This window comes from Indicator indicator, chromosome 31 (assembly GCF_027791375.1).
Source record: "Indicator indicator isolate 239-I01 chromosome 31, UM_Iind_1.1, whole genome shotgun sequence".
Classification (NCBI taxonomy): domain Eukaryota; kingdom Metazoa; phylum Chordata; class Aves; order Piciformes; family Indicatoridae; genus Indicator; species Indicator indicator.
In genome coordinates, this window is record NC_072040.1 from 11,527,484 (window position 1) to 11,542,861 (window position 15,378).

Sequence of the window (15,378 nt, forward strand, 5' to 3'; positions counted from 1 at the left end):
CTGTGTACTGCAGCATTGCCATCAGGGAGCAGCATCAGTGCTGTCTAGATGGTAGCTGAGTTGTGTTGTCTGTGGCACCATCTTAGCAGAGAAAATGGCTTTTTGTGGCAAAGGTTTGAAATTGGGTAGAAATTGTGACTACATTTTAATTGTGGGCTCTTGTGTATGGATTCTGTATTTCAGCACTGAAAAGTGATTCTGCAGTTCTGATTATTTGAATCTCTCCCTGATGTTCTTGGCTGCTGGAATAAAGGATGTGTGCATTTTGCATTGCCTGCCTTAGGTGTTGGCTGGGTGTACAGAAGCACAAGTTCTCTTCCACTCTTTCTGGATGTGAGCAGTATGCTGACCTTACCCCAAATTCAGAGTAAAGCCTGAAAACAAACTTCCTTAAACCAGAATTTCTGTTTAGCAGTGGGGAGGCTTTTCAAAATGCAGTTAAAACGTTTAAACCTGACACCTTCACCTGCTTCAGATGCTAGAAGCAGCTCTCCCAAGCTGTCAATCCATTACCCACAGCTGGGGTCTCTGCCTGCTGCACCTGGGCTTGGGCTGTTGAGTTTGGGTTTGGGTTTTGTTTTGTTTTGCCCACTCAGTGCCTTTTTGTGCTTTCTCTTGCCCACAGGGTGGGCAGCTCCCAGCTGAAGTGGAGCACGTCTGGAAGACAAGGAGGCGGTTGACAACAATGTGCTTTTTCAGATGCTTGAACAGCTTTGATGAGAAATCACAGAATGGTCTGGGTTGGAAGGGGCCTCCAAAGGTCATCCAGTCCAACCCTCTGCAGTCAGCAAGGACATCCTCCACTAGATCAGGTTGCCCAGAGCAAGGAAGCCTTGCTCAGGTGTATCACACTAAAAGTCAGGCCACTACAGTCATGCTTGGAACAGCTTCTTCAGCTCTTGTCTGTAACTCTGTAACACTCACTTCCTGGGGGCTTTCAGAAACCTTGGCTAGAACAGAGAGTTCAGATCCTAGGTTGTTGTGATATTCTGGTAATAATTATTTTTATTTTCATGGATGTGATTAATCCAACTTGCACCAGGCAGCATGAAAGAGTTCAATACTTACACTAGGATGCAAATCCTGTGAGATGTTGCATCAACAGAATTACATCAGTGGCGGTTCACAAACGTCCTGCAGGACTTCTCTTTTGTGGCTAAGTCTTCATCTGACTGTAGACTTTGAGCTGCAGGTTGGTGGGGCACAGCTGCAGTGCTCTTGTCAGCCAGGTAACCAGGCCTGCCAGTGGGAGGCTTAGTCTTGGGTGTTAATGCAAATCTTAAATTGTGGTTCCTGCAGAAAAGCCATGAACTGGAACAGAGATATGTAACATCTCCAACAGCTTTTAGCTCAGGAATACAAAACGTCCAACTAGAAAAGACATTTTTATACTGCTTGGTTTTTCTTTCTTTGTGTGGAGTCCTCTGCTGTGCCAAGTTTGCTGAGCTGTAGCATTGTTAGCAAACCATCTGGGGTTTCTTTTGCTTCTGCCAAAATCAAAAGCATCAGAGCAGTAACCCCAGAAAGTTTCCTTTATCCCCAGAACGTTTCAGTCATGGTAGAAGCAGGGTTTGGTCTCTAGGATCAAAAATTTCAGATTGGATTGGGCAGTGATAAAGAGAATATTTCATTTCCTTTCCATGTCTTTTTAGTGCATGGGCACCCTACGGACTGCCAGTGCTGATTTGCAGCTACTTCTCTGCGTAGAGCTGCACAGAGCTGTGTGGTAAACACTCCAGTTCGACTGATTTACATCCTTGCTTCCATGGTTTGGGGTTTTTTATGCTTCTTGCATTATCTTCTCCTTTTGCTTCTCGTGAGATCGTTAATTCCAAGGTTGTGTCAGTTGCACTTTAAATGCATAATGACACAGACCCTGGCAGGGCTCCTTATATTCATGGTATTTAAACTGAATCCAGGAGAACTCATTCTTCAAAAAGCCCTTGGTTGGTCCTGGTGAAATGAGCAAACTTTGCAATTTATGACAGCTTGTAAAATAAAAACTACAGCACGTGAGAACAACTACAGAAAGCAATGGCATAGACTTTGCAAAGAACACAGGGCAAACTGAGATTCCTTTAGGTAAAAAAAAAAAAAAGAAAAGAGAATAGAATAGCAGAAGACATCTGCAGGAAGACTTCCAAGCTCCTGTTCTCCAACCCTCGACCCAGCACTGCAGGGTCAACACCAAACCATGTCCCTAAGCACCAGGTCTACAGCTGCTGGAACACCCCCAGAGATGGTGACTCCAGCACTGCCCTGGGCAGACCATTCCAAGGTTTGAGAACCCTTCCAGTATTTCCTATCACCCAGCCTGAGCCTCCCCTGGTGCAGCTTGGAACCATTTCCTCTGCTTCTGTCACTTGCCACCAAGGAGCAGAGGCTGTCCCCTCCTCACTCCAACCTCCCTGCAGAATCACAGAATTAACCACGTTGGAAGAGACCTCCAAGATCATCCAGTCCAACCTATCACCCAACCCTATCTAATCAACTAGACCATGGCACGAAGTGCCTCATTCAGTCTTTTCTTAAACACCTCCATGGATGTTGACCCCAACACCTCCCTGGGCAGCCCATTCCAATCTCTCTTTCTGGGAAGAACTTCTAAAATCAAGCCTAAACTTCCCCTGCACAGCTTGAGACTGTGTCCTCTTGTTCTGGTGCTGGTTGCCTGGGAGAAGAGCCCAACCCCCTCCTGGCTACAACCTCCCTTCAGGTAGTTGTAGACAGCAATGAGGTCACCCCTGAGCCTCCTCTTCTCCAGGCTAAACACCCCCAGCTCCCTCAGCCTCTCCTCACAGGGCTGTGCTCCAGACCCCTCCCCAGCTTTGTTACCCTTCTCTGGACACCTTCCAGCATCTCACCATCTCTCTTGAACTGAGGGGCCCAGAACTGGACACAGCACTCAAGGTGTAGCTTAACCAGTGCTGAGCACAGGGCAGGATGCCTTCCCTGCTCCTGCTGGCCACACTGTTCCTGATGCAGGCCAGGATGCCATTGGCTCTCTTGGCCACCTGGGCACACTGCTGGCTCATGTTCAGCTGCTGTTACCCAGCACCCCCAGGTCCCTCTCTGCCTGGCTGCTCTCCAGCCACTGTGTCCCCAGCCTGTAGCTCTGCCTGGGGTTGTTGTGGCTGAAGTGTAGAACCTGGAACTTGGCCTTGTTCAATCTCATCCTGTTAGACTCTGCCCATCTGTCCAGCCTGTCAAGGTCCCTCTGCAGAGCCCTTCTACCCTCCAACAGATCAACACCTGCTTCTAACTTGGTGTCATCTGCAAACTGACTGATGATGGACTCAATCCCCTCATCCAGATCATCAATAAAGTTATTGAACAGGATGGGGCCCAGCACTGATCCCTGGGGGACACCACTAGTGACAGGCTGCCAGCTGGATGTGGCACCATTCACCACCACTCTCTGGGCTCGGCCCTCCAGCCAGTTCCTAACCCAGCACAGAGTGCTGCTGTCCAGGGAGTGCACCTGTCTCAAGGAGCTGTGGAGAGCAATGAGATCTCCCTCAGCCTCCTCTTTTCCAGCCTGAACACCCCCAGCTCCCTCAGCCCTTCCTCATAGCCCAGGTGCTCCAAGCCCTTCTCCAGCCTCACTACCCTTCTCTGGAACATCTCCCTATGAGGCCAGGCTGAGGGAGCTGGGGCTCTGTAGCTTGGGGCAGAGGAGCCTGAGGGCTGCCCTCATTGCTGAGGATAAAGATGTGCAGGGCTGGAGCCAGGCTCTGCTCAGGGATGTCCAAGGACAGCACAAGAGACACTGGGGGCAAGCTGGAGCAGAGGAGGTGCCGTGGGAACAGAAGGGAAAACTGTCACTGTGAGGGTGCTGGAGCCCTGGAGTAGACTGCTCAGAGAAGTTGTGGAGCCTCTTTTTCTGGAGACATTCAAAGCCCACCTGGATGTGTTCCTGTGTGACCTGCCCTGGGTGACCTTGCTGTGGCAGGGGGCTTGGATTGGATGATCTCTGGAGGTCCCTTCCAACCCCTCATGTTCTGTGATTTTAACACAGAATGATTTCATCTAGAAAGCAGAACAAGACGTCTGTGCTTTCAGTCCCTGCCTTTCAGAACATGGTTTCTTGATAGACCTCCAAGTAAGGTGACTTGTAACCCCACACCAAATGTGGGTGTAGTTATCAGAGCCAACAAGAGAGTCTTGGTGTCAAAGAACAAGCTGCTGCAATGCCTGGAGTGGTTTGCTTCAGACAGCAGTCAGTAGCTTATGACTCACATACTCTGCACTTCTGCAGAGCACCCAGGAACCTCTCTGTATCTGCTTCTATAGAGGGTTCAGTCCTCCATGAGCTCTGCATTTCATGTCAGAAATGTCTTCCTTCATATGTTGTTGCTGGTCAGGCAAGGGCTGGTCAGAGCAGCTGCACATCTGTCAGTCACAATTTTGGTAACAAATGCAGCTCCAGAATGCTTATATCCATCTTTGCACACCAGCTGCTCACAGCCTTGGGTTCTCTTTGGTTGGTTGTTTTATTTCACCCAGTCATTTACTGCAAGGCTCAGTGCTAAGGCACCGAGTGTCCCCTCACTCACTCCTCTCCCTCCCCTCATGCATCCAGTCCCTCCCAGCAGTGCACCCACAGTATTTTAGTCATTTTAACTTGTCAAGTTTGAGGGATTTGCTTCCTTGCTCTTGTTTTGTGGCTGTGCAGTTATCAAAGAACTCTGAAACAGCCTGCTTCTTCCTGCCTTTCTCTTGGAGTGCTGATTGAATCTCTCTTAATCTCTTTAACCCCTGAAAGAAGATTACAGCAGCAGTGAGGTGGCTGGGGAGGGCAGAAGCTAAGGAGAGGTTGGATGCTGTTTCTGCAGAAGGAATTCAGGCCCTTCTCTGCCCATCCCCCCTGCTTCTCTGCCCGTCCCCCCTGCTTCTCTGCCCATTCCCCCCTGCTTCTCTGCCCGTCCCTCTTGCTTCTCTGCCTGTCCCCCCTGCTTCTCTGCCCCTCCCCCCCGCTTCTCTGCCCCTCCCCCCCGCTGCTCTGCCCCTCCCCCCCGCTGCTCTGCCCCTCCCCCCCGCTGCTCTGCCCCTCCCCCCCGCTGCTCTGCCCCTCCCCCCCGCTGCTCTGCCCCTCCCTCCTGCTTCTCTGCCCCTCCCCCTGCTTCTCTGCCCCTCCCCCTGCTTCTCTGCCCTTCCCCCCTGCTTCTCTGCCCTTCCCCCCTGCTTCTCTGCCCCTCCCCTTCTCTGCCCCTCCCCCTTCTCTGCCCCTCCCCCTTCTCTGCCCCTCCCTCTTCTCTGCCCCTCCCCCTTGCTTCTCTGCCCTTCCCCCTGTATTGACTCCTCCTGAAGTCTTCCCAGCCTTTTCCCAGTTGACCCAAAGCCAGCAGTAAGGGAGCAGTGTTGCTGCTGAGCCTCAAGTGCCAGCCCACTGCTCTTTCTCTGCTCCATGCACACTCAGAGCCTGGTGGTACTTCACTAGCAGCCAAAGGCAGGAATCCATGGGCTGAGGTCAGCTGTATGAGCTTCAACAAGGCCAAGGGCCAAGTGCAGGCACTTAGGTCACAACAGCCCCATGAACACTCCAGGCTTGGGGCAGAGTGTCTGGAAAGTGCCTAGCAGAGAAAGCCTTGGGGGTGTTGGGTGACAGCAGCTGAACATGAGCTAGGGTGTGCCCAGGTGGCCAAGAAGTTGTCTTACTACAAGAAGGACATTGAGGTGCTGAAGAGCATCCAGAGAAGGGTAGCGAAGCTGGGGAAAGGTCTGGAGAACAGGACTGTGGACGAGCAGCTGAGGGAGCTGGGGGTGTTTGGTGTGGAGAAGAGGAGGCTGAGGGAGACCTCATTGCTCTCTACAGCTCCTGAGAGGAGGCTGCAGTCAGGTGGGGGTTGGGCTCTGCTCCCTAGTCTCAGGTGATAGAAGGAGAGGAAATGGCCTGGAGGGTGCCAGGGGAGGGTTAGGTTGGAGATGAGGGAAAAATGTCTTTGCTGCAGGAGTGGTCAGGGATTGGAAGAAGCTGCCCAGGGAGGTGGTGGAGTCTCTGTCTCTGAAGGTGTTCCAGAAACCTGTGGCCATGGCACTTGGGGACAGGGTTTAGTGGCCCTGGTGGTGTTGGGTTGAAGGTTACTCAGTCTTAAAGGTCTTTTCCAAGCAAAACAATTCTGTGGTTCAAAATCTTTAATGAAACTCTTAAATCCTAACCCTGCCCTGTGGCTGTCCCAGGCTTTGTGAATTTTGTTTGAGGGACTGGAAGTGGGTAGAAACTTCATCTTTAAAGGTCCCAGCTGTAACAGCAGCAGCATGGCACAGCCCTACTGCACAGGTGTGAAGGGAAGCAAGAGTGCCTCACTCATTTTCATGGTGGCACTGGCTCTGGATTTGTCTGTTTGTTCTTCTCCTTCTGTTGTTTGCTTCTTTTCTCTTTTTCACCATTTACAGTCCAGCAGGGAGCTGGGATGAACAACAACCCACATGTGCTGTTGGGGTGTGATGTTGTAAAGGGACATACATATTTAGGTCATCTCTGCTCTGTGAGTGACTTGGGTTTTGCTCTGGAACCCTTCTGCTTGCAAGGAGGCAGCAGTGGCGGGGGGCTGGTTGGGGGTGCAAAACCAATCTTATCTGGGGAGTCTTGTGTGTTAGCAAAACTCACAAGGTGGAGGTGAACTCATTTTTTTTCTTTCATTCTCACAGAAGCAGCCATGGGGTGCATTAAAAGCAAAGAAGATAAAGGTCCAGGCATGAAGTACAGAAGTGACAATGCTCCAGAGCCTGTCATTGCCCACGTGAGCCACTTTGGGTCAGACTCCAGCCAGGCATCACAGTCACCATCAGTAAAGGGATCAGCAGTGAACTTTAACAGTCATTCCATGACTCCTTTTGGAGGACCCTCAGGAATGACACCCTTTGGAGGAGCATCCTCTTCATTTTCAGCTGTGCCAAGTCCATATCCTAGTACTTTAACAGGTAAGTGTTACATGAAATGATGCTGTTACTGTCATTCATAGAGTCACAGCATGGCTCAGGCTGGAAGAGACCTCAGAGGTCATCTCCTCCAACACCTCTGCCATGGGCAGGGATACCTCTCAACTGGAACTTGGTTGCCCAAGGCCTCATCCAAACTGGCCTTGAACACCCCCAGGGAGAAGGCAGCCACAGCCTCCCTGGGCAGCCTGTGCCAGAGTCTCACAGTCATCATACTGAAGAACCTCTTTCTCAGCTCCAGTCTAACCCTGCTCTGCCTCAGCTCCAAACTATTCCCTCTTGTCCTGTCTGTGGACACCTTCATGAAAAGTCCCTCTGCAGCCTTCCTGTAGGATTCCTTCAGGTACTGGCAGGCAGCTCTAAGGTCCCCCTGGAGTCTTCTCTTCTCCAGGCTGAACACCCCCAGCTCCCTCAGCCTGGCCTCATGGCAGAGGTGGTCCAGCCCTTGGATCCTCTGGACTCGCTCTGGCAGTTCTGTGTCCTTCTATTAATGTTGTTGCTGTTAGGAAAGCTTAAAAGTCTTATTCAGCTGCCTTTTAGGGATTTCTGATGTTCAGTATCTCTGCTGCTCAGATAGTTCATCCAATGTTCACTAGTACCTGGGTCTTGGGGGGGGGGGGGTTAGATGTCTTGGCATTTGTGTTTTGAAAGTGATTTTAGGATCCCAGAGAAATTGAAGGCTTCCTAAAGGCAGTAAGGGAAATGGTTGCTAGTATCGTGTTAGGAAATGTAAGCTGCTGAATGGATGCATGTGGGATAAGAGCTTTAAAATGTGGAGAGAGATGCAAAATGAAAACCACTTCAGGAAATGGACTTTGGAAACTGATCTTCAGACGTCTTAGCTGTAAGTTAATTTGTAACACTGAATCTCTTAGTCTCTAAAGCTGACCAGGTTCTGCACTGTGTTCTGTCTGCTGTGGGAAACAAAGGAGCAGGGCTCTCAGGGGTGGTGGTCAGTTTAACACCCAAGCAGAAAATGCCCAAATAGAATTGAGCTCTTAGCTGAGAGAGAGTCTCTGAAGATGCAGCATTTTAAACTCATCTGCACACTGGATGTTGTAAACTTACCTCTAGTGCAGAGTCTTAAAACATCCTTAGAAAAGCATTGACCCCGTGCACATGGCTCATTGCAGGGTGTGCAGGAAGCTGTGATTTGTTCTTTCTTTGAGAGAAGCAGAGGAGAGAGTAGTTGTGGAGGCTTTGCACAGACATTTCCCTACACATGCTCGATGATTCCCTATTACTCTAACTCTGGGGTCTCCACAAGCCTCTAACGTTAGCACAGTTGCAGTCCTTACCTGTTTGCTTTGTTTTGGTGGTGCTCAAAATCTTTTAAAAGCCAGAAATTTGGGATCACTGATAAGCCTGTGTGGCTTTGCCATCAGGCAATTCCAGAGGCCAAAGAGGAATTGTTAGGTGGTGTGGCTCTATGCCCAACCAGGCCCCACACAGCCATGCACACAGCTACCCCTCACAGGATCACAGAGAACATCTGGCTGGAAGAGACCTCCAAACTCATGCAACCCAGCCCTTGACCCAGCACTGAAGGGTCAACACTAAACTATGTCCCTCCACCCCAGCAGGATGGGAAGGAGAATTCGTGAGCAAAATGCAACCCCCCTTATGTTGAGAAAAGGAGAATTTAACAGAGCAATACAAAGAGCAAGGGAAGGAATTGAAAGGTGCCCGCAGTCTGGTGAAGTCCCTGCTGACTGGAAAGGGGGAGGCATCAGCCCCATCTCCAACAAGGGAAAGAAGGAAGAGCCCAGCGACTCCAGGCCAGCCAGTCTGGCCTCTGTGCCTGGCAAGGTCGTGGAGCAGATCCCCCTAAGGGCCTTGCTAAGGCCTATGGGAAATGAAGCAGAGGTGACTGGTGGTAACCAGCAGGGCTTCAGCAAGGGCAAACCCTGCCTGGTGAGCTTGGTGGCCTGTGATGGAGTCACAGCATCAGTGGACAAGGGAACAGCAACTGATGGCATCTCCCTGGGCTTGTACAAAAACATTGACCCTGTCCCACAGACATCCTGGTCACCAAACTGGAACAGCATGGACTGGAGGGGTGGCCACTGGCTGGATCAGGAATTGGCTGGATGGCTGCACTCAGAGAGTTGTGGTCCATGGCTCAAATGGAGACCAGTGGCAAGTGGTGTCCCTCAGGGCTCATAGTGGGACCAGTGCTGGCTAACACCTTTGTCAGTGAGAAGGGCAGTGGCATTGAGGCTCCCTCAGCAAGTCTGAGATGACACCAAGCTGGGTGGTGACACTCTGGAGAGAAGGATCCATCCAGAGGGCCCTGGGCAGGCTGCAGAGCTGGGCCCAAGGCAGCCTCATGAAGTTCAACAAGGCCAAGGGCAAGGTCCTGCAGCTGAGTCAGAGCAATCCCAAGCACAAATCCAGGCTGGGTGAGGAGTGGCTGAGAGCAGCCTGGAGGAGAAGGCCTTGGGGGTGTCAGTTGGTGACAAAGTCCCCAGGAGCCAGCAATGGTCCCTGGCAGCCCAGAGCCAGCTGTGTGCTGAGCTGCATCCAGAGCAGGGAGAGCAGCAGCACAGGGAGGGGATTCTGCCCCTCTGCTCTGCTCTGCTCAGACCCCACCTGCAGCACTGCCTCCAGTTCTGGGGCCCCCAGCACAAGAAGGACCTGGAGCTGCTGGAGAGGGTCCAGAGGAAGCCACCAAGATGATGAGAGGGCTGGAGAAGCTCCCCTGTGGGGACAGAGTGGGAGAATTGGGGCTGTTCAGGCTGGAGAAGAGAAGGCTCCAGGGAGACCTCAGAGCAGCCTTGCAGTACCTGAAGGGGCTCCAGGAGAGCTGGGGAGGGACTTTTGACAAGGGCTGGGAGTGTCAGGATGAGGGACAATGGCTTTGAGCTGGGAGAGGAGAGATTGAGACTGGAGATGAGGAAGAAATTCTTTGCAGTGAGAGTGGTGAGACACTGGCACAGGTTGCCCAGGGAGGCTGTGGCTGCCCCCTCCCTGGAGGTGTTCCAGGCCAGGCTGGACGAGGCCTTGAGCAAGCTGGGCTGGTGGGAGGTGTCCCTGCCCATGGCAGGGGCCTGGAACTGGATGAGCCTTAAGATCCCTTCCAACCCAAACCATTCTATGAATCTACAAAACAGGAATGACTGGAGTAGTAAAGAAAATGACAGATAAACCTGAGTGACATAGAACAGGACCCCCTTAACCACCCACACAGCTGTCATGCCCACCCTCACCAGCCCCCACCTCCCCCCAGTACAGCAGCCATCATGTTCATGGGATCAAGCATGCCATTGGCTGGCTCAGCTGCTTGTCCTGGGCTGTCCTGGGTTGTCCTGGGTTGTTTTGCCTGTCCAGGCTTTCCTCTTTGTACTGGGCTGTCCACGCTATCCTGGCTGTGTTCCCCCCACCCTCCTTCCTGAACAAAGGCCTCTTATCCTAGCCAAACCTAGGCTATCATCCACTCCTTGTCCTGTACCATCTCTGGCATGCCCAGAAGGTAGCTAACAGTCAGCAGCATGCAGGTTAAGGCATTACCTGTGCTCACCCAAATGAAATCCCTTGCAGTACAGATTGGATCTCTCCATCCTCATGCAGCACCCAGCAGGTGCTCCTAGGTACCCATGGATGGCTTTGCCTTCGCCTGAAGCAGGACTGGCCCTGCCCATCCTGAGCTGTTCTCCACGGGCACCAGAGGGATTCTGTCCCTTCTGCAGCAGCTGCAGTTTGGGCTGGGCAGGCCAGCTCCACTGGCAGGTCGCTGGGGTGAGCTCAGCAGATGACTTGTGCTGGATATGTCCTGCCTCCTGTTGCTCTCTGTGCAGTTGGTTAGCAGCCTGCTGTGTCCTTTGGTTTTCCAAGGGCTGGTGCAGGATGGGAGCTGTGAATCCCCCTGCCCCCAAGGCCATCTCTGTGGGCCAGGTGTCTGTGAAGCTGTGCCAGTGTCTGAGGCAGGTCTCAGGGGTGCCATGTCACCATGAGCCCTGTGTCCCGGGGCCCAGGGAAGTGTTCCAGGCTGTGTCATGGGGCACAGGGCAGCTTTCCCACCATGCAGTGGTTGCTCCCAGTACTGTGAGCGCAGGGCACTGCCTGGGTGACTGTTGGCAGTGATGGAGTCATCTGCCAGGCCTCTCCACATCTCTATGGCAACCAGTGCCCTTTGGAGGTGTTCCAGAAACCTGTGGCCCTGGCGCCTGGGGACACTGTTTAATGGCCATGGTGGTGCCAGGTTGAAGGTTGGACTTAATGTTCTTGAAGGTCTCTTCCAAACAAAACAATTCTATGATTTTAAGCCCATCCAGAGACACACAACTGTCCTCCCACCCTTCCACCCAGTGTGATGGGAAGGAGAAATTGGGACCAATTTGCAAAAGCTCTCAAGCTGACATCAGGAGTTTACCAGAACGGTGCAAAGAAAGGACAAACATCAGCAGTAAGGACAGTAGCACAGAAAGTGCCACAGAGAACCAAGTGACAGCGACCACCAGCACTCACCTCACCCACATGGCACTCAGAGCTTGAGCCCTGCTGTGCTCAGCTGTGCCCAGCTGTGCCAGCCTCCTCCTATAGCAGGCAGGTGACATGACTGGATGGTAGGGAGCACCCCTTGGGCTGACTCAGCTGTCCTGGCTGTGGGCCCTCCAGCCTCTTGTGAAGAAAATGAACCCTACCCCAGCTGAGTACAGGCCTTCAGGCAGTGATCACCTGCCCTGCTTTTGGAGGAAGCTATGAAGAAATAATTCCAGTGAGCATTTGTCCTTCCTCAGAACCCTATGCCAGCTCTGGATCTCTGCGTTGGGTGAACATATTCAGAGATGAACTAGCAGCAGAATTTATTCTTATTGTTTCATGCCTGAAATCTGCATCTCCTTCACCAGTCTCAGTGTTTTTCTGTGTTGGGTTGGTGCCTGGGTTTTGGTAGCAGGGGAGGGGGCTACTGGCATGTCTCCTCTAAGGAGAAGCTCCCCCACCTGCAGGCTGGACCCACCAAGGCCAGGCCAATCAGCACCTCTGATACCGTTGAAGAGCAGAAAGCTACTTGTTTGGGGAGCTCTTTAGTTCTGGAGAGGAATGGATCCTGCTGGAGCCATGTGGATGCCCAGGGCAGTGAGGAAGGAGCAGGGAGGCATTGCTGGAGCAGCTGTTGCCCTGTGGCCCTTGGGGAGATGGCAGCTGAGCCCTTGCAACCCCTAGAGATCAGTGGTGGAGAAGAATCCTGCCTGCAGCCTGTGGAGGAGCCCACACTGGAGCAGGGCACTGGTCCTGAAGAAGTCCACAGCTCTGAGGGAAGCCCCAGCTGGAGCAGTCTGTTGTTGCAAGGATCACAGAATCACAGAACACATCCAGTTGGAAGAGACCTCCAAGCTCATCCAGTCCAACCCAAGACCCAGCACTGCAGGGTCAACACCAAACCATGTCCCTGAGCACCAGGTCCACAGCTGCTGGAACACCCTCAGCATGGTGACTCCAGCACTGCCCTGGGCAGACCACTCCAATGTTTGAGATCCCTTCCAGTGCAGAAATATTTCCTAGCACCCAGCCTGAACCTCCCCTGGTGCAGCTTGGAACCATTTCCTCTGCTCCTGTCCCTTGCCACCAAGGAGCAGAGGCTGCTCCCTCCTCACTCCAACCTCCCTTCAGGAAGCTGTAGAGAGCACTGAGGTCTCCCTCAGCCTCCTCTTCTCCAGCGTGAACACCCCCAGTTCCCTCAGCCCCTCCTCTAGCCCAGGGGCTCCAGGCCCTTCTCCAGCCTCATTGCCCTTCTCTGGACAGGTTCCAGACCCTCAGTGTCCTTCCTGCAGTGAAGGGTCCAGAGCTGAACACAGCACTCGAGGTGTGGCCTCCCCAGTGCTGAGCACAGGGGGATGGTCACCTCCTGTCCCTGCTGCCCACCCTGCTTCTGACCCAAGCCAGGATGCCTTTGGCTTTCTTGGCCACCTGGGCACTGCTGGCTCATGGTCAGTGACTGCCAACCAACACCCCCAGGTCCTTCTCTTGAGTGGCAACTTCCTACCCCCACATCCCCAGTTCTGTAGCTCACCATGAGGTTGTTGTGACCCAGGTGCAGGACCTGGCTCTTAACCTTGTTGAACTTCATCCAGTGAGCCTTGGCCCATGGATCTCACCTGTCCAGATCCCACTGCAAAGCTTCCCTACCCTCTATCACCCAGCTTGGTACCATCTACAAACTATTGATGCTGCCTCAATGCCCTCACCCAGATCATTGATGCAGACATGAAAGAGGACAGGCCCCAGTAGTGAGGCCTGGGGGAACACCGTTGGTGTCTGGGACCCAGGCAGGTTCAGCTCCATTCCCACCACTCTCTGGGCCTGGCCATCAGCCAGGTTTTGACACAGGGCAGAGGGCACTTACCCAAGTCTTGTGCCAGGAGTTTTGGTAGGAGAATGCTGGGGCAGTGTCCAAGGCTTTGCTGAAGTCCAGGCAGACAATGTCCAGGCCCTTCCCTCATCCCCTAGCCAGGTCATCTCACTGTAGGAGATCAGGTCAGGCAGGCAGGAGCTGCCTTTCATAACCCCCTGCTGCCTGGCCCTGATCCCCTAGGTGTCTTGTGTGTGCCCTGTGATGGCACTCAGTGTGCCCTGCCCCATGACCTTCCCTGGTACCCAGCTCAGACTGCCAGGCCTGTAGTTCCCTGGATTATCTTTCCATCTCTTGCAGATGGTATCACATTTACTGGCCTCCCATCAGCTGGGACCTCCCCTGTGTGCCAGGATTGGTGACATAATGGTGAGCAGCTTGGTGAGCACAGCTGCCAGCTCCTGAAGTACCCCTGGCTGGATCCCATCCTGACCCACAGACTTGTGCACATCTAAGTGGCACAACAAGTCACTGATCATTTCCTCCTGGATTGCGGGGGCTGCTTCCTGCTCCCCGTCCCTGACTTCCTCTTGTGAGGGCAGCTGCTGGACATGTGCAGAGTGCAAGATTCCTTAGCTGACCAATTCCTCAGCTGCATAGAGCAAAACAATCACATTCCATGTGTGCCAAGAACAACATCCTCACATTGGCACCCTTTGATTGGAACATGCTGCAGAAGCCACCTCCTGGACATGCTGGCACCTCTCATTGGGAAAAGATTGTAGCTTATAGATGTGTTTGGGTTTTACTGGTTGAAGAGATTGATAACAAAGAGAATTTAAACTGCCACTCTGAGCAGTAGTTACTGGGGTCAGGGATCTTGGTTAGGGCTTTGGCGTAGGGATGCTGCTAGGGATATGCTCAGGACTCTGCTGTTAGCTGCTTTGTCTGTTAAGGGCTTCCAGGACTTCTGCTGTTAAAGACCCTCTGAGACTCTGTAATACTGGGGATTCTGCATCACAGCATCAAAGGACTTCTGGGAGGACTTCTGAGACTCTCTGTTCTCAGCATTTCTGGAATTTCGTTGCTACACAGCAGCAGGGTTCCTGCCTTCATTTGTCACCCAGTGGCCCTGAATCAGGGGAAGAACAACATCTTCCAGTTCCAGGGGCTGACTCCTACTGCAGCAGTTGGGGATCATTGGCAAACACTGAAGCAAAGCAGCGGTTCAGCAGCTGAGCCTGCTCCTTGTCCTTGGTCACCAGATTTCCTCCTGTACCCAGGTGGAGGTTCTGCCCAGCTCTTCTTTTCCTGTTAACATCCTTATAAAAGCTCTTTTTATTCCCTGTAATGATGCTGGCCAGATTGAGTTTGTGTTGAACTTTGGCCTTTCTAATTTTCTCCCTACAGATCCTTGCAAGAGTCTCGTACTCTTCCTGAGCTGCCTGCCCCAAAGCCTCTCCTTTGCTTCCTGAGCTCTACCCAAAGCTCTCTGCTTAGCCAAGCCACTCTCTGCCCTGCTGACTCATCTGTCAATGCACAGGGACAGCCTGTTCCTGTGCCTTGAGGATTTTCCTCTTGAGGAATGTCCAGCCTGCCTGGATTGCCTTGTCCTTCAGGACTGCCTCCCAAGGGTTGCCATCAACCAATCTCCTAAACAAGGCAAAGCCTACCCTCCAGAAGTCCAAGGCTGTTGTTTTATTTACTCCCCTTCTATCTTCACTAAAAAGTGAAAGCTCCACCATCTCATGTCACTTTGTCCCAGACAGCCACCAGCCTATACATCTCCTACCAGTCCTTCTCAGTTTACAAGCAGCAGGTGTAGTAGAGAGCCTTCCCGCCCTCCCTCATTGGCTCATTCACCAGCTGTGTTAGGAAGTTCTCTTCCATGCACTCCAAGAACCCCTGGGATGCTTCCTGCCTACTGTGTTGTATTTCCAGGAGGTATCTGGTATATTGAAAACCATCACAAAGACAAGGGCTGGTGATTCTGAGAGCTTCCCCAGGCACCTATAAAACACTTCATCAACCTCCTTGTCCTGGTTGGGTGGTCTAGCAGAGCCCCATCGTGACATCTGCCCCATTGGCCTTTCCCCTGGCTCTTACCCACAATCATCCAACCCTATCATCACCTTCATCATCAT

The 15,378-nt window shown here is 52.5% G+C and overlaps 1 protein-coding gene across 1 annotated transcript in view; it reads left to right on the plus strand.

The window, feature by feature from the left end:
* Positions 1-15,378, plus strand: part of YES1 (YES proto-oncogene 1, Src family tyrosine kinase) — a 62,850-nt gene that overhangs the window by 25,747 nt on the left and 21,725 nt on the right. Inside the window, exon 2 of the mRNA XM_054394703.1 lies at positions 6,652-6,924. Within this exon, the coding sequence (XP_054250678.1) occupies positions 6,660-6,924 (265 nt within the window). The 5' untranslated portion in view covers positions 6,652-6,659. The remainder of the gene's footprint in view (positions 1-6,651; positions 6,925-15,378) is intronic.